Source organism: Crinia signifera, chromosome 1, assembly GCF_055691185.1.
Source record: "Crinia signifera chromosome 1, ASM5569118v1, whole genome shotgun sequence".
Classification (NCBI taxonomy): domain Eukaryota; kingdom Metazoa; phylum Chordata; class Amphibia; order Anura; family Myobatrachidae; genus Crinia; species Crinia signifera.
Genome location: NC_139217.1, coordinates 471,345,625 through 471,371,428, shown reverse-complemented (window position 1 = coordinate 471,371,428; position 25,804 = coordinate 471,345,625). Strand labels below are relative to the sequence as shown.

The 25,804-nt window shown below is 48.9% G+C and overlaps 1 protein-coding gene across 6 annotated transcripts in view; it reads left to right on the top strand.

Moving 5' to 3' along the window:
- The window catches only part of UNC13B (unc-13 homolog B), a 314,963-nt gene that overhangs the window by 269,470 nt on the left and 19,689 nt on the right, over window positions 1–25,804 (top strand). For 5 of the 6 annotated variants that reach the window (XM_083155406.1, XM_083155407.1, XM_083155408.1 and 2 more), the window contains 7 exons: window positions 5,766–5,851; window positions 15,781–15,907; window positions 15,985–16,081; window positions 20,182–20,325; window positions 21,286–21,363; window positions 21,603–21,680; window positions 25,172–25,260. In XM_083155406.1, the coding sequence (XP_083011532.1) occupies window positions 5,766–5,851; window positions 15,781–15,907; window positions 15,985–16,081; window positions 20,182–20,325; window positions 21,286–21,363; window positions 21,603–21,680; window positions 25,172–25,260 (699 nt within the window). Of the gene's footprint in view, window positions 1–5,765; window positions 5,852–15,780; window positions 15,908–15,984; window positions 16,082–20,181; window positions 20,326–21,285; window positions 21,364–21,602; window positions 21,681–25,171; window positions 25,261–25,804 lie in introns of those variants that run through there. The other variant, XR_014453376.1, reaches the window with a different exon arrangement.

Here is a 25,804-nt window from a genome sequence, read left to right as displayed (position 1 = left end):
GAGACCCCTTGTTGTGTATCCGGTATATGATCATTATTATCCTCACACGTAGAGACCCCTTGTTGTGTATCCGGTATATGATCATTATTATCCTCACACGTAGAGACCCCTTGTTGTGTATCCGGTATATGGTCATTATTATCCTCACACGTAGAGACCCCTTGTTATGTTTCCGGTATATGATCATTATTATCCTCACACGTAGAGACCCCTTCTTGTGTATCCGGTATATGATTGTTATTATCCTCACACGTAGAGACCCCTGGTTGTGTATCCGGTATATGATCATTATTATCCTCACACGTAGAGACCCCTTGTTGTGTATCCGGTACATGGTCATTATTATCCTCACACGAGGAGACCCCTTGTTGTGTATCCGGTATATGGTCATTATTATCCTCACACGTAGAGAACCCTTGTTGTGTATCCGGTATATGATCATTATCCTCACACGTAGAGACCCCTTGTTGTGTATCCGGTATATGATCATTATTATCCTCACACGTAGAGACCCCTTGTTGTGTATCCGGTATATGATCATTATTATCCTCACACGTAGAGATCCCTTATGTATCCGGTATATGATCATTATTATCCTCACACGTAGAGACCCCTTGTTGTGTATCCGGTACATGATCATTATTATCCTCACTCGTAGAGGCCCCTTGTTGTGTATCCGGTATATGGTCATTATTATCCTCACACGTAGAGACCCCTTGTTGTGTATCCGGTATATGATCATTATTATCCTCACACGTAGAGACCCCTTGTTGTGTGTCCGGTATATGATCATTATTATCCTCACACGTAGAGACCCCTTGTTGTGTATCCGGTATATGATCATTATTATCCTCACACGTAGAGACCCCTTGTTGTGTATCCGGTATATGGTCGTTATTATCCTCACACGTAGAGACCCCTTGTTGTGTAGCCGGTATATGGTCATTATTATCCTCACACGTAGAGACCCCTTGTTGTGTATCCGGTATATGATCATTATTATCCTCACACATAGAGACCCCTTGTTGTGTATCCGGCATATGATCATTATTATCCTCACACGTAGAGACCCCTTGTTGTGTATCCGGTATATGGTCATTATTATCCTCACACGTAGAGACCCCTTGTTGTGTATCCGGTATATGGTCATTATTATCCTCACACGTAGAGACCCCTTGTTGTGTATCCGGTATATGATCATTATTATCCTCACACGTAGAGATCCCTTATGTATCCGGTATATGATCATTATTATCCTCACACGTAGAGACCCCTTGTTGTGTATCCGGTACATGATCATTATTATCCTCACTCGTAGAGGCCCCTTGTTGTGTATCCGGTATATGGTCATTATTATCCTCACACGTAGAGACCCCTTGTTGTGTATCCGGTATATGATCATTATTATCCTCACACGTAGAGACCCCTTGTTGTGTATCCGGTATATGATCATTATTATCCTCACACGTAGAGACCCCTTGTTGTGTATCCGGTATATGATCATTATTATCCTCACACGTAGAGACCCCTTGTTGTGTATCCGGTATATGATCATTATTATCCTCACACGTAGAAGCCCCTTGTTGTGTATCCGGTATATGGTCATTATTATCCTCACACGTAGAGACCCCTTCTTGTGTATCCGGTATATGATTGTTATTATCCTCACACGTAGAGACCCCTGGTTGTGTATCCGGTATATGATCATTATTATCCTCACACGTAGAGACCCCTTGTTGTGTATCCGGTACATGGTCATTATTATCCTCACACGTAGAGACCCCTTGTTGTGTATCCGGTATATGGTCATTATTATCCTCACACGTAGAGACCCCTTGTTGTGTATCCGGTATATGATCATTATCCTAACACGTAGAGACCCCTTGTTGTGTATCCGGTATATGATCATTATTATCCTCACACGTAGAGACCCCTTGTTGTGTATCCGGTACATGATCATTATTATCCTCACTCGTAGAGGCCCCTTGTTGTGTATCCGGTATATGGTCATTATTATCCTCACACGTAGAGACCCCTTGTTGTGTATCCGGTATATGATCGTTATTATCCTCACACGTAGAGACCCCTTGTTGTGTATCCGGTATATGATCATTATTATCCTCACACGTAGAGACCCCTTGTTGTGTATCCGGTACATGATCATTATTATCCTCACTCGTAGAGGCCCCTTGTTGTGTATCCGGTATATGATCGTTATTATCCTCACACGTAGAGACCCCTTGTTGTGTATCCGGTATATGATCATTATTATCCTCACACGTAGAGACCCCTTGTTGTGTATCCGGTACATGATCATTATTATCCTCACTCGTAGAGGCCCCTTGTTGTGTATCCGGTATATGATTGTTATTATCCTCACTCGTAGAGGCCCCTTGTTGTGTATCCGGTATATGGTCATTATTATCCTCACACGTAGAGACCCCTTGTTGTGTATCCGGTATATGATCGTTATTATCCTCACACGTAGAGACCCCTTGTTGTGTATCCGGTACATGGTCATTATTATCCTCACACGTAGCGACCCCTTGTTGTGTATCCGGTATATGGTCATTATTATCCTCACACGTAGAGACCCCTTGTTGTGTATCCGGTATATGATCATTATCCTCACACGTAGAGACCCCTTGTTGTGTATCCGGTATATGATCATTATTATCCTCACACGTAGAGACCCCTTGTTGTGTATCCGGTACATGATCATTATTATCCTCACTCGTAGAGGCCCCTTGTTGTGTATCCGGTATATGGTCATTATTATCCTCACACGTAGAGACCCCTTGTTGTGTATCCGGTATATGATCGTTATTATCCTCACACGTAGAGACCCCTTGTTGTGTATCCGGTATATGATCATTATTATCCTCACACGTAGAGACCCCTTGTTGTGTATCCGGTACATGATCATTATTATCCTCACTCGTAGAGGCCCCTTGTTGTGTATCCGGTATATGATCGTTATTATCCTCACACGTAGAGACCCCTTGTTGTGTATCCGGTATATGATCATTATTATCCTCACACGTAGAGACCCCTTGTTGTGTATCCGGTACATGATCATTATTATCCTCACTCGTAGAGGCCCCTTGTTGTGTATCCGGTATATGATTGTTATTATCCTCACTCGTAGAGGCCCCTTGTTGTGTATCCGGTATATGGTCATTATTATCCTCACACGTAGAGACCCCTTGTTGTGTATCCGGTATATGATCGTTATTATCCTCACACGTAGAGACCCCTTGTTGTGTATCCGGTACATGGTCATTATTATCCTCACACGTAGCGACCCCTTGTTGTGTATCCGGTATATGGTCATTATTATCCTCACACGTAGAGCCCCCTTGTTGTGTATCCGGTACATGATCATTATTATCCTCACACGTAGAGACCCCTTGTTGTGTATCCGGTATATGATCGTTATTATCCTCACACGTAGAGACCCCTTGTTGTGTATCCGGTATATGGTCATTATTATCCTCACACGTAGAGACCCCTTGTTGTGTATCCGGTATATGATCATTATCCTCACACGTAGAGACCCCTTGTTGTGTATCCGGTATATGATCATTATTATCCTCACACGTAGAGACCCCTTGTTGTGTATCCGGTATATGGTCATTATTATCCTCACACGTAGAGACCCCTTGTTGTGTGTCCGGTATATGATCATTATTATCCTCACACGTAGAGACCCCTTGTTGTGTGTCCGGTATATGATCATTATTATCCTCACACGTAGAGACCCCTTGTTGTGTATCTGGTATATGGTCATTATTATCCTCACACCTAGAGACCCCTTGTTGTGTATCTGGTATATGATCATTATTATCCTCACACGTAGAGACCCCTTGTTGTGTATCCGGTATATGATCATTATTATCCTCACACGTAGAGACCCCTTGTTGTGTATCCGGTATATGATCGTTATTATCCTCACACGTAGAGACCCCTTGTTGTGTATCGGGTATATGGTCATTATTATCCTCACACGTAGAGACCCCTTGTTGTGTATCCGGTATATGGTCATTATTATCCTCACACGTAGAGACCCCTTGTTGTGTATCCGGTATATGGTCATTATTATCCTCACATGTAGAGACCCCTTGTTGTGTATCCGGTATAGGATCGTTATTATCCTCACACGTAGAGACCCCTTGTTGTGTATCCGGTATATGATCATTATTATCCTCACACGTAGAGACCCCTTGTTGTGTATCCGGTATATGATCGTTATTATCCTCACACGTAGAGACCCCTTGTTGTGTATCCGGTATATGATCGTTATTATCCTCACACGCAGAGACCCCTTGTTGTGTATCCGGTGTATGATCATTATTATCCTCACACGTAGAGACCCCTTGTTGTGTATCCGGTATATGATCGTTATTATCCTCACACGTAGAGACCCCTTGTTGTGTATCCGGTATATGATCGTTATTATCCTCACACGTAGAGACCCCTTGTTGTGTATCCGGTATATGATCATTATTATCCTCACACGTAGAGACCCCTTGTTGTGTATCCTGTATATGATCATTATTATCCTCACACGTAGAGACCCCTTGTTGTGTATCCGGTATATGATCATTATTATCCTCACACGTAGAGACCCCTTGTTGTGTATCCGGTATATGATCGTTATTATCCTCACACGTAGAGACCCCTTGTTGTGTATCCGGTATATGGTCATTATTATCCTCACACGTAGAGACCCCTTGTTGTGTATCCGGTATATGGTCATTATTATCCTCACACGTAGAGACCCCTTGTTGTGTATCCGGTATATGATCATTATTATCCTCACACGTAGAGACCCCTTGTTGTGTATCCGGTACATGGTCGTTATTATCCTCACACGTAGAGACCCCTTGTTGTGTATCCGGTATATGATCATTATTATCCTCACACGTAGAGACCCCTTGTTGTGTATCCGGTACATGGTCGTTATTATCCTCACACGTAGAGACCCCTTGTTGTGTATCCGGTATATGGTCATTATTATCCTCACACGTAGAGACCCCTTGTTGTGTATCCGGTACATGGTCGTTATTATCCTCACACGTAGAGACCCCTTGTTGTGTATCCGGTATATGGTCATTATTATCCTCACACGCAGAGACCCCTTGTTGTGTATCCGGTATATGATCATTATTATCCTCACACGTAGAGACCCCTTGTTGTGTATCCGGTATATGATCATTATTATCCTCACACGTAGAGACCCCTTGTTGTGTATCCGGTATATGATCATTATTATCCTCACACGTAGAGACCCCTTGTTGTGTATCCGGTATATGATCATTATTATCTTCACACGTAGAGACCCCTTGTTGTGTATCCGGTATATGATCATTATTATCCTCACACGTAGAGACCCCTTGTTGTGTATCCGGTATATGATCATTATTATCCTCACACGTAGAGACCCCTTGTTGTGTATCCGGTATATGATCATTATTATCCTCACACGTAGAGACCCCTTGTTGTGTATCCGGTATATGATCATTATTATCCTCACACGTAGAGACCCCTTGTTATGTATCCGGTATATGATCATTATTATCCTCACACGTAGAGACCCCTTGTTGTGTATCTGGTATATGATGGTCTCACGGTATGCACTGATGTCCCTGTTAGCGTCCGCTGCCCCTCATACTGTACTAGCGACTCCTTGTTGAGGGTCCCAGCTCCGCCATGGAGGTCCTCTGGTCCTATCATTATCTCATATTTCTGTCTCTTCCTACCAGGTTTCCTCAGGAGCTGAGTGTGGGGAAAGTCAGTGCGGAGGTCATGTGGAACCTCTTCTCTCAGGACATGAAATATGCAATGGAAGGTAAGAGGAGACCTACAGCCGGTCATGGTGGCCCCGCGCTCCGACCAGAACCTTGTGTAACTTCAGATATATTTAGTATCTGGCTGTGTTACTGAGATGTGTCCCACGTATTGCAGATGGGATCAATGTTCATCTTCTGTTTCCTGTAATATTCACGGGAATGTCTGTATCAATGTCTTACACACTTCTCTCCCTCCTCTTAGTATCCCCCTTGTCTCTAGCTTACCAAACCCAACACTTACTTTGCAGTTCTCCTTCACACCAATCCCACTGGTGGGGAGGGGTCATAGGTCATACCAAACCATCTCTACACACAAACAATTGTTATTACTAGAGACAGGATTATATGCATTTGCATATTTGCATATGCATTTGCATATTTTGCCCATTCTTACTGGTTATTGCATATTTTACCTAAAATCTAGTCATGGTGCATATTTTAGGCCCTGCCCCCTTTCCACTCACGAGTCACAGCACTGCTTTGCCCTGTTGCTGCTGGCCAGGTAGTGGTAGAGTGTGCAGGCTGGGGCAATAAGTGTGCAGTGTGGGGAACCTTGGATGTAAGATATGTCTGACACTGCTCTAGGCTGCCAATCCATGTTGACAAAAGTCAGTCGGGGCAGATGCCATTACAAAGCTCCTGAATCTTTGACTGCCCCTGGCCTGGGACTTTACAACAAGAGACAGACTTCTGCAGCAGAGGAGGCGGGCAGAAGGGTTGTGACATCACAGGGCACGGTGGGAATGCATTGTCACAGTGAGTATGCGACGCAGGGAGGAAGCCTTCCACTGCACCGCCCTCACACGCTATGCTGACATTTGATCCATCGGCTCTGGAGACGAGAGTCCGTGTAGTTGATGCAAGAAGAGCTTTGGACGCTGCAGTATGCTGTGGCAGCCAGGAAGAAAAAAAGTCCTGTTTATAGCACTAGAAATCTGCAGATGCTGTGGGCCTATTTTTGAGGTTTATTTGCAACTAATTTTATGCTGATTTTTAAATAAATAAGTAGCATATTTTAACACTTTTTATGCATATTTTAAGTATTTTTCATGCATATTTGCATGCATATTTCAAGCTTTTTATGGTGCATATAATCCTGTCTCTAGTTATTACATTCCAATCTTGTGACATCATTTTTATATCAGCAGTCAATTTTATTATGTACATGTAATATTGATTGTTATTGTGCGGTAGTCCCAGTATATTATATGGCTTGAGACACTTTCTTAAACAAACATGATAGTGGAGGAGTCCATCTTCAGGAGAGTAGACATAGGGGATACCCGGCCATGAGAGAATCACAGGACAAGAGAGACTGAACCCATTACACATTTGGGGTAAAGGCTGTAGCCCCTGACAGTCCTGAGTTTGGTGGTGTCCGGGCCCCCTGACAGTCCTGAGTTTGGTGGTGTCCGGGCCCCCTGACAGTCCTGAGTGTGGTGGTGGGCGGGCCCCCTGACGGTCCTGAGTGTGGTGGTGGGCGGGCCCCCTGACAGTCCTGAGTGTGGTGGTGGGCGGGCCCCCTGACGGTCCTGAGTGTGGTGGTGGGCGGGCCCCCTGACGGTCCTGAGTGTGGTGGTGGGCGGGCCCCCTGACGGTCCTGAGTGTGGTGGTGGGCGGGCCCCCTGACGGTCCTGAGTGTGGTGGTGGGCGGGCCCCCTGACGGTCCTGAGTGTGGTGGTGGGCGGCCCGCTGACCATCCTCAGGGTTATGGTGGCCCCCTGACAGTCCGGAGAGTGGTGGGCGAGCTCCCTGCCCGGCTGATAAACACTGTAACGTGCAAGCCAGGTGCCAACAGGTAAATCTGCTTTAGCATTTGTTTGGGTTTTTCCTGTTAGCGGAACATTTAGGAGAAGACAAGCAGGTGACAGGTGATTATCAGCTTCCATGGAGTAACTCCTGCAGAACACGGCGGACAGATGAACGGGGTCAGAGGTGCTCTGGGCTGCGCTGGTACAAGGCTGATGGAATCATTTCTTCTCGCCGCGTGTGCGGGAGACCCTACGACCTCCTGTATCGTGTCTGTCAGCCGTGGACCTTCTGCCTCCCACAGAAAGTTCCTTTCATTTTTCCTTTCTCCCCGACCTACATATGAGTCAGCCGGAGGTCGCACAAGGGGCAGTGTATGTAGCGGTAATTGTCTGATTAGTGTGACACAGGCCGGGATAGCGGCAGAGCCACTTCTAATCACATCGCCTGTACGGTGCTGGTGCCAGCTGTAGGTGGCTTGGCTAATGAATCACTTGCTGTGGCTGCAATGTCGGGCTGAGGGTGGCATTTGTATGGAATGAGGACAGCCTGTGCCCACACACCTCCTGCTGGGATTACTTTCCTTGCATGCTTAATGCCCACAAATATTCCTATTAATCCCAGTTTGTCATACACCTGGCATTATAAACACGACACAGGTGGTGCGGTGGTATAGAGCAGAGAACTTTACATGCCTACATTGTTCACCAAGTTGGTGTAATTGTGCAAATACTTGTGTACTAGATAAACTGTGGCACCAAACGTCACACATGATGGGGCACCTGCGCCCTCGGGGCAGATACGGGGGGTGATCAGCGCGACTGTACCCCACCCCCCACAGGCAGAGTGGACAGGTAGGGGGGGGGGGGGGCGGCAGACTCTGGTAATATCGAGGTCCAGGGCGTGACCGTCTTGGCCACACAGGATAAAATGGGCAGACATGTTTCGATGATCAAATTATTCAGGCGTGCCAGACGATATTGGTATAAATGTGCCTTAACAAAAGCAAAAAGCTGCTTCGAGTGTAGCGCTGATGTTGGGCGCTACCTTGCCAGGAAATCGGGCTGAGTGATGACAGAATGGATTAGTGCAAAGATGGGGAACCTTCGGCCCTCAGGCTGTTGTTAAACTACACATCCCAGCATGCCCTGCAACAGTTTTAGCATAGCCAAATAATACAAATGTAGCAGGACATGCTGGGATTTGTAGTACAACAACAGCTGGAGGGTCTAAGGTTCCCCCTCCCTGGGTTGGTGGGTGATTCTGGTTGTTTGCAAAAGCAAACTCCTTCTTTAATGGGCAAAACCATGCTGCACTGCAGGTGGGGCAGATGTAACATGTGCAGAGAGAGTTAGATTTGGGTGGGGTGTGTTCAAACTGAAATCTAAATTGCAGTGTATGAATAAAGCATTCAGTGATTACCCTTCACAATAACTCACCCAAATCTAACCCTCTGCACATCTGCCCCACCTGCAGTTAAAGAAGGAGTTTGCTTTTGCAAACCAACGAGCTGGCATGTGACATGTAGAACGGCAGCCGGGGACTTGCAGTAATTCTCTTTCTTCTCTCTCACTTCCAATATCCAAGTCTTGGATAAAATAAGTTGTCTCCACTGGCTGAGTGGTAAGTTCTCGGGGGGATAGGTAAATGTTTGTAGGCTTCGCTGTAGAAGAAACACATTTGTGTGTATCATTAGGCCGTAGCTGAGCTACATACCATGCATTATATTTTAGAGGTTATATATAGGGGATTTATATGCTGTACGTTACATATATGCATTATTAATCCCATTTCCTGTCCCTTCCTAGCTTCTTTCCCTGTAGTTTTGGGCGAAAATTGGTATATTATTTAAAAAAAAAAAACAGTGTAAACCGTACCAGCCAATCAGATCCTGTGAATTTTTATTTAGCGCAGTTTAGGAAATGGGGTATTGCTATGGGTTACACCAGGTTTGGGCACAGAACAGGAGGCAGGAGTTGACGGGCACATGTGAATCCGAAGCTTCCCCTGCAGTGTAGGCCATAATTATGAGGAAACAATGTGGTCATACCGGAGTCACTGGCTGCTTGGTACCACCTACTCGTTTTATCCGTGTGCGAGGCACACAGTCCTGGCCAGAGGCGCTGTAAGATTTGGGCCTCAGAAAGTGATTACATTAATGAGCCCTCATCCGCTGATGTATGAGGTATATATCGCTGTGTAGCGGGGACTGTGAGGGACAGATAGTATCCTGACACCGGAGACCCGCTTCCCCTGTCCCCCCCAACCTCTGTGACGCTCTGTAGCGGGGACTGTGAGGGACAGGTAGTATCCTGACACCGGGAGAATCGCTTTCCTGGCTTCCCCTGTCCCCCCCCCCCCCCCCCCCCATCCTCTGTGACGCTCTGTAGCGGGGACTGTGAGGGACAGATAGTATCCTGACACCAGGAGACCCGCTTTCCTGGCTTCCCCTGTCCCCCCAATCTCTGTGACGCTCTGTAGCGGGGACTGTGAGGGACAGATAGTATCCTGACACCGTAGACACGCTTTCCTGGCTTCCCCTGTCCCCCCCAACCTCTGTGACACTCTGTAGCGGGGACTGTGAGGGACAGATAGTATCCTGATACCGGGAGACCCGCTTTCCTGGCTTCCCCTGCCCCCCCCCAACCTCTGTGACGCTCTGTAGCGGGGACTGTGAGGGACAGGTAGTATCCTGACACCGGGAGAATCGCTTTCCTGGCTTCCCCTGTCCCCGTCCCCCCCCCCCCATCCTCTGTGACGCTCTGTAGCGGGGACTGTGAGGGACAGATAGTATCCTGACACCAGGAGACCCGCTTTCCTGGCTTCCCCTGTCCCCCCAATCTCTGTGACGCTCTGTAGCGGGGACTGTGAGGGACAGATAGTATCCTGACACCGTAGACACGCTTTCCTGGCTTCCCCTGTCCCCCCCAACCTCTGTGACACTCTGTAGCGGGGACTGTGAGGGACAGATAGTATCCTGATACCGGGAGACCCGCTTTCCTGGCTTCCCCTGTCCCCCCCTGCACCTCTGTGATGCTCTGTAGCGGGGACTGTGAGGGACAGATAGTATCCTGATACCGGGAGACCCGCTTTCCTGGCTTCCCCTGCCCCCCCCCCCCCCCCAACCTCTGTGACGCTCTGTAGCGGGGACTGTGAGGGACAGATAGTATCCTTATACCGGGAGACCCGCTTTCCTGGCTTCCCCTGCCCCCCCCCAACCTCTGTGACGCTCTGTAGCGGGGACTGTGAGGGACAGATAGTATCCTGACACCGTAGACACGCTTTCCTGGCTTCTCCTGTCCCCCCCAACCTCTGTGACACTCTGTAGCGGGGACTGTGAGGGACAGATAGTATCCTGATACCGGGAGACCCGCTTTCCTGGCTTCCCCTGCCCCCCCCCAACCTCTGTGACGCTCTGTAGCGGGGACTGTGAGGGACAGATAGTATCCTTATACCGGGAGACCCGCTTTCCTGGCTTCCCCTGCCCCCCCCCCCCCCCAACCTCTGTGACGCTCTGTAGCGGGGACTGTGAGGGACAGATAGTATCCTGACACCGGAGACCCGCTTTCCTGGCTTCCCGATGTCTCCCCTCCCCCTCTGTGACGCTCTGTAGCAGGGACGGTGAGGGACAGATAATATCCTGATACCGGGAGACCCGCTTTCCTGGCTTCCCCTGTCCCCCCTGCACCTCTGTGACGCTCTGTAGCGGGGACTGTGAGGGACAGATAGTATCCTGATACCGGGAGACCCGCTTTCCTGGCTTCCCCCCCCCTCCCCCCTCTGACGCTCTGTGGCTTATTCCTTTCTCTCCTCTTATCACAAGCGCCTGCCGTCTTTCGAATCCGCATGAACCATTTTTTTGGTGGTAAGAGCACAGTTTACCTAGATTATACCCGTGGGTTCTCTTCCCACGTATAGCTAGCTGTTAGATTGGGCACGGGCAGCCCCTCATGCACGGCCGTGTCCTGTGTACTTCTGTTACTGAGTGCTGTGTCCTGCGCCTGCTAGCGGTTACTGGCTGCGCTGTGTCCCCCATATGGTCACATTGGTGGTCTATGTGGTCTATGCTATAAGGGTGACCTCCTTTCTCCCCCCAAATCATTCTGCTCCACTGTGAAGCACGCCCTTGCCCACTGTGATCTCCCATCCATGTAGCAGAACGTTGCCCATTTGTGGAACCCGCTGTTACCAGGCATAATGCCATTCCCTGGGCAGTCCTATAAGAGATGATGGCACACTGCGACGTACTTGGTTCCTCTCTGCCAGGACAGTGGGTGCGGTCGTGGTCCAGGGGACCTGTGACCCACTCTCTGCCGGTTGGGAATAATTCCAGCACAGGTACGTGTCTCTCTCATTACGGTGTTAGACACGCAGGTTCGGGCGTCGTGTTTGTGCGGACACCAGAAATATCCGCCATCTCTGTAAAACAAACTGGCGGCATGCGCAGCACTGAGTAAAGGAGCCCTCGGACACCCTGTATTACTAGACTATATCATACTGCGGCCTATAGATGCTATGCCACTCCGCCAGTAGCTACGGGTACAGTAGTAATATAACGCTTGCCTATTAGCCACCTAGAAATGACAAGGCTTCACAACCTCATCTGCCGCCTGGTTCCCTCACACTTTCTTTTATTCCCTACAGTAGGAATGTTTCAATGTGCTTACGAGCTGAAAGGGGCATGCTGGGACTTTTAGTTCCACAGCAGCTGGAGAGACACTGATGGAGTATGAGTGAAATGTATAGGGCAGTGTGACTCGTTAGTGCGCCTGTGGTATTCGTGTCTCCCAGCCTGGTATAGCACTGTAGCTGTTCTCCTGTCTGGCAGTGCGGAGATGTAATTAGCTGGTGTGCGGCCCGTGTGGCCTCTGTCTGGGGTTTGTCCGTAATGAGGTGAAGGAAGCAGTGATTGTACCAGTATAGGCACACCCCCCCTGTCCATGAGGAGTACAATTACCCCTACAGCTTTCTCCCACACAGACAGCGCTGTAATATTTAGCAATATTGAACTTTAGACTCTTCCTTTTTTTTATTGCAGTCCCTTTCATTATTTGTCCGTCGCTGTGTACGGTTTATATTGTCCGACACAGATCAGCCCAGGCTCATAAAGTCGCTTGTACTCTCTCCTGACAGTCGCCACGGGTCTCATTTGTCCGTTCTAACCCTTGGGTTGTGTTTACACTGTGTGAGTTCTTTTTGTACAATACAGTGCTGCCCCCTACTGATAAGTAAGGGAATGATTACTGGCCCATACAACGCAGTGCTGCCCCCTACTGATAAGTAAGTGAATGATGTCTGTCCCGGATGGAGTCAAAATCTCAGCGGTCGGAATCCCGGCGGTCGAATATCAACACCGGAATCCCGACCACCGCAGCGCCGGCAATTTCTCCCTCTATGGGTGTCCACGACACCCATAGAGGGAGAATAAAGTAGTGTGCCGAGCGTAGCAAGGCACCGGGCCCGCTGCATGCCGAGCGCAGCGAGCCCGCGGGGGGGGGGGGGGGGGGGGGATCCATGGGCCCCCCCTGTCGGTATTTCGTCGGTCGGGATTCCGGCGTCTGTATTTTGACTGCCGGAATTCCGTACTGAATCCGTCTGACCCATGCAATACAGTGCTGCCCCTACTGATAAGTAAGTGAATGATGTCTGACCCATGCAATACAGTGCTGCCCCCTACTGATAAATAAGTGAATGATTACTGGCCCATGCAATACAGTGCTGCCCCTACTGATAAGTAAGTGAATGATGTCTGTACCATGCAATACAGTGCTGCCCCTACTGATAAGTAAGTGAATGATGTCTGACCCATGCAATACAGTGCTGCCCCCTACTGATAAATAAGTGAATGATTACTGGCCCATGCAATACAGTGCTTCCCCCTACTGATGATTAAGTGAATGGTGTCTGACCCATGCAATACAGTGCTGCCCCCTACTGATAAATAAGTGAATGATTACTGGCCCATGCAATACAGTGCTGCCCCCTACTGATAAATAAGTGAATGATTACTGGCCCATGCAATACAGTGCTGCCCCCTACTGATAAGTAAGTGAATGGTTTCTGGCCCATACAATACAGTGCTGCCCCCTACTGATAAATAAGTGAATGATTACTGGCCCATGCAATACAGTGCTGCCCCCTACTGATAAGTAAGGGAATGATGTCTGACCCATGCAATACAGTTCTGCCCCCTACTGATGATTAAGTGAATGATGTCTGACCCATGCAATACAGTGCTGCCCCCTACTGATAAATAAGTGAATGATTACTGGCCCATGCAATACAGTGCTTCCCCCTACTGATAAGTAAGGGAGTGATTACTGGCCCATACAATACAGTGCTGCCCCCTACTGATAAGTAAGGGAATGATTACTGGCCCATGCAATACAGTGCTGCCCCCTACTGATAAGTAAGGGAATGATTACTGGCCCATGCAATACAGTGCTGCCCCCTACTGATAAGTAAGGGAGTGATTACTGGCCCATGCAATACAGTGCTTCCCCCTACTGATAAGTAAGGGAGTGATTACTGACCCATGCAATACAGTGCTGCCCCTACTGATAAGTAAGTGAATGATGTCTGACCCATGCAATACAGTGCTGCCCCTACTGATAAGTAAGTGAATGATGTCTGACTCGTGCAATACAGTGCTGCCCCCTACTGATAAGTAAGTGAATGATGTCTGTACCATGCAATACAGTGCTGCCCCTACTGATAAGTAAGTGAATGATGTCTGACCCATGCAATACAGTGCTGCCCCTACTGATAAGTAAGTGAATGATGTCTGACTCGTGCAATACAGTGCTGCTCCCTACTGATAAGTAAGTGAATGATGTCTGACCCATGCAATACAGTGCTGCCCCCTACTGATAAGTAAGTGAATGATGTCTGTACCATGCAATACAGTGCTGCCCCTACTGATAAGTAAGTGAATGATGTCTGACCCATGCAATACAGTGCTGCCCCTACTGATAAGTAAGTGAATGATGTCTGACCCATGCAATACAGTGCTGCCCCTACTGATAAGTAAGTGAATGATGTCTGTACCATGCAATACAGTGCTGTCCCCTACTGATAAGTAAGTGAATGATGTCTGACTCGTGCAATACAGTGCTGCTCCCTACTGATAAGTAAGTGAATGATGTCTGACTCGTGCAATACAGTGCTGCCCCCTACTGATAAGTGAATGATGTCTGTACCATGCAATACAGTGCTGCCCCCTACTGATAAGTAAGTGAATGATGTCTGTACCATGCAATACAGTGCTGCCCCCTACTGATAAGTAAGTGAATGGTTTCTGGCCCATACAATACAGTGCTGCCCCCTACTGATAAGTAAGTGAATGATGTCTGTACCATGCAATACAGTGCTGCCCCCTACTGATAAGTGAATGATGTCTGTACCATGCAATACAGTGCTGCTCCTTACTGATAAGTGAATGATGTCTGTACCATGCAATACAGTGCTGCCCCTTACTGATAAGTAAGTGAATGATGTCTGTACCATGCAATACAGTGCTGCCCCCTACTGATAAGTAAGTGAATGATGTCTGTACCATGCAATACAGTGCTGCCCCCTACTGATAAGTAAGTGAATGATGTCTGTACCATGCAATACAGTGCTGCCCCCTACTGATAAGTGAATGATGTCTGTACCATGCAATACAGTGCTGCTCCCTACTGATAAGTGAATGATGTCTGTACCATGCAATACAGTGCTGCTCCTTACTGATAAGTGAATGATTTCTGATCCATGCAATACAGTGCTGCCCCTTACTGATAAGTAAGTGAATGATGTCTGTACCATGCAATACAGTGCTGCCCCCTACTGATAAGTGAATGATGTCTGTACCATGCAATACAGTGCTGCTCCTTACTGATAAGTGAATGATTTCTGATCCATGCAGTACAGTGCTGCCCCTTACTGATAAGTAAGTGAATGATGTCTGTACCATGCAATACAGTGCTGCCCCCTACTGATAAGTAAGTGAATGGTGTCTGACTCGTGCAATACAGTGCTGCCCCCTACTGATAAGTAAGTGAATGATGTCTGTACCATGCAATACCGTGCTGCCCCCTAGTGGTAATACAGTGCTAGGATCTCCTCCACCAGGGTCCATGCTCCTGCATTGAATGCACCTGACACCCCCTGTCCTCTCTCTCTCTCTCTCTCTGGGCAGAACATGAGAAGCACCGTCTGTGTAAGAGTGCAGACTACATGAACCTGCACTTCAAGGTGAAGTGGCTGTTTAACGAGTATGTGCGGGACCTGCCGGCTCTGAGGGATAAAGTTCCGGAGTATCCCGCGTATGTAACTCATCCCTATTTTATTTCTGCTACCTGGTGTCTCGTCCTGCTCTTCACGCAGTGTCTGTGTGCTGCAGGTGGTTCGAGCAGTTTGTCATGCAGTGGCTGGATGAGAACGAGGAGGTATCCCTGGAATTTCTGCACGGAGCGCTGGAACGCGACAAGAAAGATGGGGTACGTACTCTCTCATTGTGTATCCAGGGGAACAGATACACGGCAACCATTAGTGTAAGGGACAGAGCTGTGAGAGTGTCCAGCATTGGTCAGATACCCGGCCTCCATTAGTGTAAGGGACAGAGCTGTGAGAGAGATCGGCATTGGTCAGATACCCGGCCTCCATTAGTGTAAGGGACAGTCATGTGAGAGTGTCCGGCATTGGTCAGATACCCGGCCACCATTAGAGTAAGGGACAGTTATGTGACAGTGTCCGGCATTGGTCAGATACCCGGCCACCATTAGTGTAAGGGACAGAGCTGTGAGAGTGTCCGGCATTGGTCAAATACCCGGCCACCATTAGTGTAAGGTACAGTTATGTGACAGTGTCCGGCATTGGTCAGATACCCGGCCACCATTAGTGTAAGGTACAGTTCTGTGAAAGTGTCTGGCATTGGTCAGATACCCGGCCACCATTAAGAGTAAGGGACAGTCCTGTGAGAGTGTCCAGCATTGGTCAGATACCTGGCCACCATTAGTGTAAGGTACAGTTCTGTGAAAGTGTCTGGCATTGGTCGGATACACAGCAACCATTAGAGTATGGGACAGAGGTGTGAGAGTGTCCGGCATTGGTCAAATACACGGCCACCATTAGAGTAAGGGACAGTCCTGTGAGAGAGACCGGCATTGGTCAGATACACGGCCACCATTAGAGTAAGGGACAGTCCTGTGAGAGACCGGCATTGGTCAGATACACAGCCACCATTGGAGTAAGGGACAGTCCTGTGAGAGAGACCAGCATTGGTCAGATACACGGCCACCATTGGAGTAAGGGACAGTCCTGTGAGAGAGACCGGCATTGGTGAGATACCCGGCCACCATTAGTGTAAGGGACAGTCCTGTGAGAGTGTCCGGCATTGGTCAGATACCCGGCCACCATTAGAGTAAGGGACAGTCCTGTGAGAGTGTCCGGCATTGGTCAGATACCCGGCCACCATTAGAGTAAGGGACAGTCCTGTGAGAGTGTCCGGCATTGGTCAGATACCCGGCCACCATTAGAGTAAGGGACAGTCCTGTGAGAGAGACCGGCATTGGTCAGATACACGGCCACCATTGGAGTAAGGGACAGTCCTGTGAGAGAGACCGGCATTGGTCAGATACACGGCCACCATTGGAGTAAGGGACAGTCCTGTGAGAGAGACCGGCATTGGTGAGATACAGGGCCACCATTAGAGTAAGGGACAGTCCTGTGAGAGAGACCGGCATTGCCCATATGACACAGTTGAATATTTTTTTTATTCGCATCGGCCCCTGCCCCAGTGGAGCTTACAATCTATTTTCCCTACCACAGATACACACAAGGGTTCTTTTCTCCTACCTCCTACCTACCTACCTGAGTTGTGACTAAACCCTTGCACAAATGGGGAGTACATACAAACTAAACATGGATAGATCCCAGTATCGAAGCCATGACACCAGTGCTGTTAGGCAGCAATGGTAACCACTGTGACCCTGGGCTGTCCAGACCCATCTGTATCAACCAAATCCCATGTGTAATGGGGTTTTGTGTTACCCCCATGCTAATGCTGCTGGGGTACATCTGTCCCCTTTATTGTATATATTATCAAATGTGACATTTCTCCGGCACTGCAGGCAATGACCAGTGTCGGAGGCTCCGCTCTCTAATTGGGGATCACTGGTGTCTGTAATGACCTCGGGCAGTTACCATTAGATGTAAGGGCTGATGTGAAGGAAGTAATGGAAAGTCATTTGTAATTCTAGATCTTATTGTTCCCTGACAACCAGTTGTCCCTTCTCATATACAGATAATTACAGGAGTGCCCATTGTACACTGCTCTGTAGCGTAGCTGTAGGATTGCCAAACGTCTTTTACATTTCATGCAGAGCCTGGGTATGTGGCCATCGCCAGTTTGGGCAGAAGGGCCATCTCAGGAAGTAATTTATCCCATTCCAGCACTTTAAACCCGATTCAGAGCAATGCACAAAACTGCCACATACAAAGGAACATTGAGGTTAATGCCCTCCAATGAGTGGGGAGCATTTTAATTACTGTCCCCATCATGTGCGGGGGAGCATTGGGGTTACTGTCTACTCATGTGTGGGGAGTATACAGTATAATGTCTTCTCATGGGGTGGGAAGTATATAGTATCATTCTCCTCATGAGTGTGGAGCCCTGTGTATGTGATCTTCATGGGTTTGGAGCCCTGGAGATGTGGTCTTTGTGGGTGTGGAGCCTTGGGGATGTGGTCTTCATGGGTGTAGAGCCTTGGGGATGTGGTCTTCATGGGAGTGGAGCCTTGGGGATGTGGTCTTCATGGGTGTGGAGTCTTGGGGATGTGGTTTGCCTTCATGGGTGTGGAGCCTTGTGTCTCGGCTTTATGGATGAGGAGCCTTGGGGATGTGTCTCGGCTTTATGGATGAGGAGCCTTGGGGATGCGATCTGTTTGATGGGCCTTTGGTGATGGGGATTCCTTCATGGATGGAGAGCCTATGGGATGAGGCCTCCTTTGTGGGCGGGGAGGCCTCCTTTGTGGGCGGGGAGCCTTGGGGAATGCGGTCTCTTTCATGGGTGGGGAGCCTTGGCAATATGGTCTCCTTCATGTGTGGGGAGCCTTGGGGATGTGTCTCGGCTTTATGGATGGGGGAGCCTTGGGGATGCAGTCTCCTTCATGGGTGGGGAGCCTTGGAGGTGAGGTATTTTTCATGATTGGGGAGCCTTGCAGACACGGTCTCCTTCATGGGTGGGGAGCCTTGGCAATATGGTCTCCTTCACGGGTGGGGAGCCTTGGGGATGTGTCTCGGCTTTATGGATGGGGGAGCCTTGGGGATGCGGTTTGCTTGATGGGCCTTTGGGGATGGGGATTCCTTCATGGGTGGAGAGCCTTGGGGATGCAGTCTCTTTCATGGATGGAGAGCCTTGGGGATGCACTTTCTTTCATGGGCGGGGAGCCTTTGGGATGAGGCCTCCTTTGTGGGCAGGGAGCCTTGGTGAATGTGGTCTCTTTCATGGGTGGGGAGCCTCAGGATGCGGTCTACTTGATGGGCCTTTGGGGATGTGGTCTCCTTCATTGGCAGAGTACCTTAGGGATGCGGTCTCCTTCATGGGTGGGTAGCCTTGGGGATGAGGTCTTTTTCATGATTGGGGAGCCTTGCAGGTGCGGTCTCCTTCATGGGTGGGGAGCTTTGGCAATATGGTCTCCTTCATGGGTGGGGAGCCTTGGGGATATGGTCTCTTTCATGGTGTGGGAGCCTTGGGGATGCGGTCTCCTTCATGGATGGGAAGCCTTGGGGATGCGGTCTCTTTCATGGGAGGGGAGCCTTGGAGATATGGTCTCTTTTTCATGGTGTGGGAGCCTTGGGGATGCGGTCTCCTTCATGGATGGGAAGCCTTGGGGATGCGGTCTCTTTCATGGGAGGGGAGCCTTGGGGATGCGGTCTTTTTCATGGGCCTCTGGGGATGCGGTCTCCTTCATGGGTAGGGAACCTTAGGGATGCGGTCTCCTTTATGGGTGGCAGATGCTGTCTCCTCATGGGCGGGGAGACTTGGTTTTGCATTTCCTTCTTGGCTGGTGAGATTTTCAGGCTCTTTCCCCTTTTATGGATGGAGTGCCTGCAGAATCCGGCCCTCTCCTGTGGATGTTGCATTAGAGCTTACAACATATACTATATGAAGCAATGCTTTTATGTATCCACTGATTGAATGTGAATTGGTGATAAAGGCCTCTAACGATCACAGCATATTAAGCAGGTACTTTCTTGGCAACAGCAGAAATGTAAAGCACTCAGCAGGGATTTAATTAATGGATAACAGAATTGCTAAAAGGTTCTCTCGCCCCTGGAATCACATTTGCTGATTAACCCCTTGTGCCAGGCAGGTGCCCCTCCGGAAATCTCTCTTGATTATGCAAATGATGGCGTCAGGGCTACCCGGCAATATGTTTTGTAATTTCATGGATAGGAAGAATTATTTCTTTGTATTATATAGAATAGACTTAGGCAACGTGTGGTTTCAGCTGCTGTGGAACTACAAGTCTAAGCATGCTTTTTGTAGCTTTGTCTGTCTATTTGATTGATAAGTTTGTGTGTGCTTCCCCCGTAGTTCCAGCAGACGTCCGAGCACGCCCTGTTCTCCTGCTCCGTTGTAGACGTCTTCACCCAGCTTAACCAGAGCTTTGAGATCATTAAGAAGCTGGAATGCCCCGATCCGGTTATTGTGGCCCACTACATGCGGAGATTTGCCAAGGTGAGTGGTCTGTTGGTCCGGATCAGCCGGAAGTCAGTCACTCCTACAGTAATAATAGGAAGACATGGACATTAATCCAGATATTAACAGCAAATATCAGTTGTAGAAATATAATGGGAATATGGTTTCAGTTTTCGCAGTGGTTTACATGGGGTTGGGCACCATGTCGACACTGGTAAAATGTCCATATGGTTAGAATGTTGATAAAACAACTTGGTGGTCCAGCGGTGAATTACCGTTTTGGATGGTTCCAATGGCTGATCCTGCATTGGGGTTACTGTCTCTGTTCTTGGCCCTCACAGCAGCCTAACCCTCCCCAACCCCTCCTTCCTGAAATCTAACCCTCCTCCTAGTTCCCAACCCCTCCTTCCTGAAATCTAACCCTCCCCTAGTTCCCAACCCCTCCTTCCTGAAATCTAACCCTCCCCCTAGTTCCCAACCCCTCCTTCCTGAAATCTAACCCTCCTCCTAGTTCCCAACCCCTCCTTCCTGAAATCTAACCCTCCTCCTAGTTCCCAAACCATCTTCCTGAAATCCAACCCTTCTCCTAGTTCCCAACCCCTCCTTCCTGAAATCTAACCCTCCCCCTAGTTGCTGACCCCTGCACGTCGCCACCCGCGGCCTGGCCCGTGCGCGTCGCCACCCGCGGCCTGGCCCGTGCGCGTCGCCACCCGCGGCCTGGCCCGTGCGCGTCGCCACCCGCGGCCTGGCCCCTGCGCGTCGCCACCCGCGGCCTGGCCCCTGCGCGTCGCCACCCGCGGCCTGGCCCCTGCGCGTCGCCACCCGCGGCCTGGCCCCTGCGCGTCGCCACCCGCGGCCTGGCCCCTGCGCGTCGCCTCCCTAACCTAGCCTTCAGTTAGGGCAGGGGGACTGCAGAATGAAAGCCAATGAAAGTCTGTCTTTGTAGTTAATTATTTACGGTTTCAAATCAGAATCTCACCCCCGATTCTCTTTCTGCAGACCATCAGTAAAGTTCTGCTTCAGTACTCTGAGATCCTCTCCAAGTCTTTCCAGTCATACTGCTTCAAGGAGAAGTTGGTGAGTCTTGTCGCCCCCTAGTGGTTATTCTGTGTAATACACTGGCTATTGTTTTTATTCTGTTTGCCTGCAGGGTACAATAAGTACTGGCTGCTACTGCACATAGCCGACAATTGCTGTATGGCATTATTATCACACTGTACTGTAGATCTGAGTACGACACATATTGAACTCTCTATGCTCCGGTTACCCCTGTATGTCTCTGGTAGTAATGTCACACTTCTCTCTGTCTCGTCCAGCCCTGCATCCTGATGAACAACGTGCAGCAGCTCCGCGTGCAGCTTGAGAAGATGTTTGAGGCTATGGGAGGAAAAGAGGTGACTAATGACGTTGTCCAGTTATTTCAGCATTGATCAGGGAGCGTTCACGTCCCGCTGATTCCCAGCCTTGAACTTTAGATCCACTTAGCTCCCAGTGGCCTTCATCATGCAGGAATGCTCAGCCGCGGCGGGGTCCTGACTTCTCTGTGTGCTTTCCTCCTGAACACAATTCCCCTAGTTTCCAGCTGTGATTGCAGCCGCGGGATCCATCAGACATCTCGCCGTGATGAAGACTTTAGCGTTTTAGGCTCTGCGCTGTCAGGATTCGCTCAGTAACCCCAGCATTAATTATGTATCTCCTGCTGCTCCGTCTGTCCTGGGGCGGGAGTTCCCGGGAGCCACTTTTAAAGAGACCATTAACCCTGAATTATATGAGTAATGAACGGCGTTATCCTGCCTGTATTACTGTGTATGCTTCTGCATAGGATAACTATCCCTGCCCATGTATATGATCATTCTATGGTCACCCATGCTGCTTACTAGAGAGGCTGGAAGGACCCAGGTGCCTGTACAGAGGCCAAGCTCTGCCCCAGTTCCAGGCGCCTACGGTTCCTGTGATCCGAGTCACATGCAGGGCCCCTTATACTCTGTGCTATGTTACAGCTGGATCCTGAGGCCAGCGATACTCTGTATAGAACATGTATATACCTGCAGGGCCCCTTATACTCTGTGCTATGTTACAGCTGGATCCTGAGGCCAGCGATACTCTGTATAGTACATGTATATACCTGCAGGGCCCCTTATACTCTGTGCTATGTTACAGCTGGATCCTGAGGCCAGCGATACTGTGTATAGAACATGTATATACCTGCAGGGCCCATTATACTCTGTGCTATCTTACAGCTGGATCCTGAGGCCAGCGATACTCTGTACAGTATATGTATATACCTGCAGGGCCCCTTATACTCTGTGCTATGTTACAGCTGGATCCTGAGGACAGCGATACTGTGTATAGTACATGTATATACCTGCAGGGCCCCTTATACTCTGTGTTATGTTACAGCTGGATCCTGAGGCCAGCCATACTGTGTATAGAACATGTATATACCTGCAGGGCCCCTTATACTCTGTGCTATGTTACAGCTGGATCCTGAGGCCAGCGATACTGTGTATAGTACATGTATATACCTGCAGGGCCCCTTATACTCTGTGTTATGTTACAGCTGGATCCTGAGGCCAGCCATACTGTGTATAGAACATGTATATACCTGCAGGGCCCCTTATACTCTGTGCTATGTTACAGCTGGATCCTGAGGCCAGCGATACTGTGTATAGAACATGTATATACCTGCAGGGCCCCTTATACTCTGTGCTATGTTACAGCTGGATCCTGAGGCCAGCGATACTGTGTATAGAACATGTATATACCTGCAGGGCCCCTTATACTCTGTGCTATGTTACAGCTGGATCCTGAGGCCAGCGATACTCTGTATAGTACATGTATATACCTGCAGGGCCCCTTATACTCTGTGCTATGTTACAGCTGGATCCTGAGGCCAGCGATACTCTGTATAGTACATGTATATACCTGCAGGGCCCCTTATACTCTGTGCTATGTTACAGCTGGATCCTGAGGCCAGCAATACTGTGTATAGAACATGTATATACCTGCAGGGCCCATTATACTCTGTGCTATCTTACAGCTGGATCCTGAGGCCAGCGATACTCTGTACAGTATATGTATATACCTGCAGGGCCCCTTATACTCTGTGTTATGTTACAGCTGGATCCTGAGGCCAGCCATACTGTGTATAGAACATGTATATACCTGCAGGGCCCCTTATACTCTGTGCTATGTTACAGCTGGATCCTGAGGCCAGCGATACTGTGTATAGAACATGTATATACCTGCAGGGCCCCTTATACTCTGTGCTATGTTACAGCTGGATCCTGAGGCCAGCGATACTCTGTATAGTACATGTATATACCTGCAGGGCCCCTTATACTCTGTGCTATGTTACAGCTGGATCCTGAGGCCAGCGATACTCTGTATAGTACATGTATATACCTGCAGGGCCCCTTATACTCTGTGCTATGTTACAGCTGGATCCTGAGGCCAGCGATACTGTGTATAGAACATGTATATACCTGCAGGGCCCCTTATACTCTGTGTTATGTTACAGCTGGATCCTGAGGCCAGCCATACTGTGTATAGAACATGTATATACCTGCAGGGCCCCTTATACTCTGTGCTATGTTACAGCTGGATCCTGAGGCCAGCGATACTGTGTATAGAACATGTATATACCTGCAGGGCCCCTTATACTCTGTGCTATGTTACAGCTGGATCCTGAGGCCAGCGATACTCTGTATAGTACATGTATATACCTGCAGGGCCCCTTATACTCTGTGCTATGTTACAGCTGGATCCTGAGGCCAGCGATACTCTGTATAGTACATGTATATACCTGCAGGGCCCCTTATACTCTGTGCTATGTTACAGCTGGATCCTGAGGCCAGCGATACTGTGTATAGAACATGTATATACCTGCAGGGCCCCTTATACTCTGTGTTATGTTACAGCTGGATCCTGAGGCCAGCCATACTGTGTATAGAACATGTATATACCTGCAGGGCCCCTTATACTCTGTGCTATGTTACAGCTGGATCCTGAGGCCAGCGATACTGTGTATAGAACATGTATATACCTGCAGGGCCCCTTATACTCTGTGTTATGTTACAGCTGGATCCTGAGGCCAGTGATACTCTGTATAGTACATGTATATACCTGCAGGACTCCTTATACTCTGTGCTATGTTACAGCTGGATCCTGAGGCCAGCGATACTCTGTATAGTACATGTATATACCTGCAGGGCCTCTTATACTCTGTGTTATGTTACAGCTGGATCCTGAGGCCAGCGATACTGTGTATAGAACATGTATATACCTGCAGGGCCCCTTATACTCTGTGCTATGTTACAGCTGGATCCTGAGGCCAGCGATACTCTGTATAGTACATGTATAAACCTGCAGGGCCCCTTATACTCTGTGCTATGTTACAGCTGGATCCTGAGACCAGCGATACTCTGTATAGAACATGTATATACCTGCAGGGCCCCTTATACTCTGTGCTATGTTACAGCTGGATCCTGAGGCCAGCGATACTCTGTATAGTACATGTATATACCTGCAGGGCCCCTTATACTCTGCGCTATGTTACAGCTGGATCCTGAGGCCAGCGATACTGTGTATAGAACATGTATATACCTGCAGGGCCCCTTATACTCTGTGCTATGTTACAGCTGGATCCTGAGGCCAGCGATACTGTGTATAGAACATGTATATACCTGCAGGGCCCCTTATACTCTGTGCTATGTTACAGCTGGATCCTGAGGCCAGCGATACTCTGTATAGTACATGTATATACCTGCAGGGCCCCTTATACTCTGTGCTATGTTACAGCTGGATCCTGAGGCCAGCGATACTGTGTATAGAACATGTATATACCTGCAGGGCCCCTTATACTCTGTGCTACTGTATGTTACAGCTGGATCCTGAGGCCAGCGATACGCTGAAGGAACTCCAAGTGAAGCTTAATAACGTCTTGGATGAGCTGAGTGCTGTATTTGGGAATAGGTGAGTAGGCAGGGGAACTAGTATGGGGAAAATGGGGCTTAGGTGCATGTGGAGAGGTTATTGTGGGGAAATGTCTGGGGTGGGGGCTTGTTTTGGAGTGAGTGGAAAGAGTGGGGGCATTGGTAGGGTGAGTGACTGGGCAGGGGCACACAGTGTGGGATGAATCTGCAAGGGACACTAGGTGTGAGATGAGGGCCTGGATGTTGGCCACTTGGCATTAGGTGAGTGACTGCTTGGTGTGGGGCAAGTGACTGGGGGGGGTGATTGGTGTGGGGCAAGTGACGGGTGGGGGTGCTTGGTGTGGGGCAAGTGACTGGGTGGGTAGTGCTTGGTGTCAGGAAAGTGACTGGGTGTGGGAGGGTTTTGTGTGGGGAAAGTGGGTGGCGGGGCAAGTTGTGGGGTATATTTGGTGTCAGGAATGTCACTGGGTGGGTAGTGCCTGGTGTCTGGAAAGTGACTGGGTGTGGGTACTTGGTGTGAGGCAAGTAACTAGGTGGGGTGCTTGATGTGGGTCAAGTGACTGAATGGGCTTAGATTGCTTTGG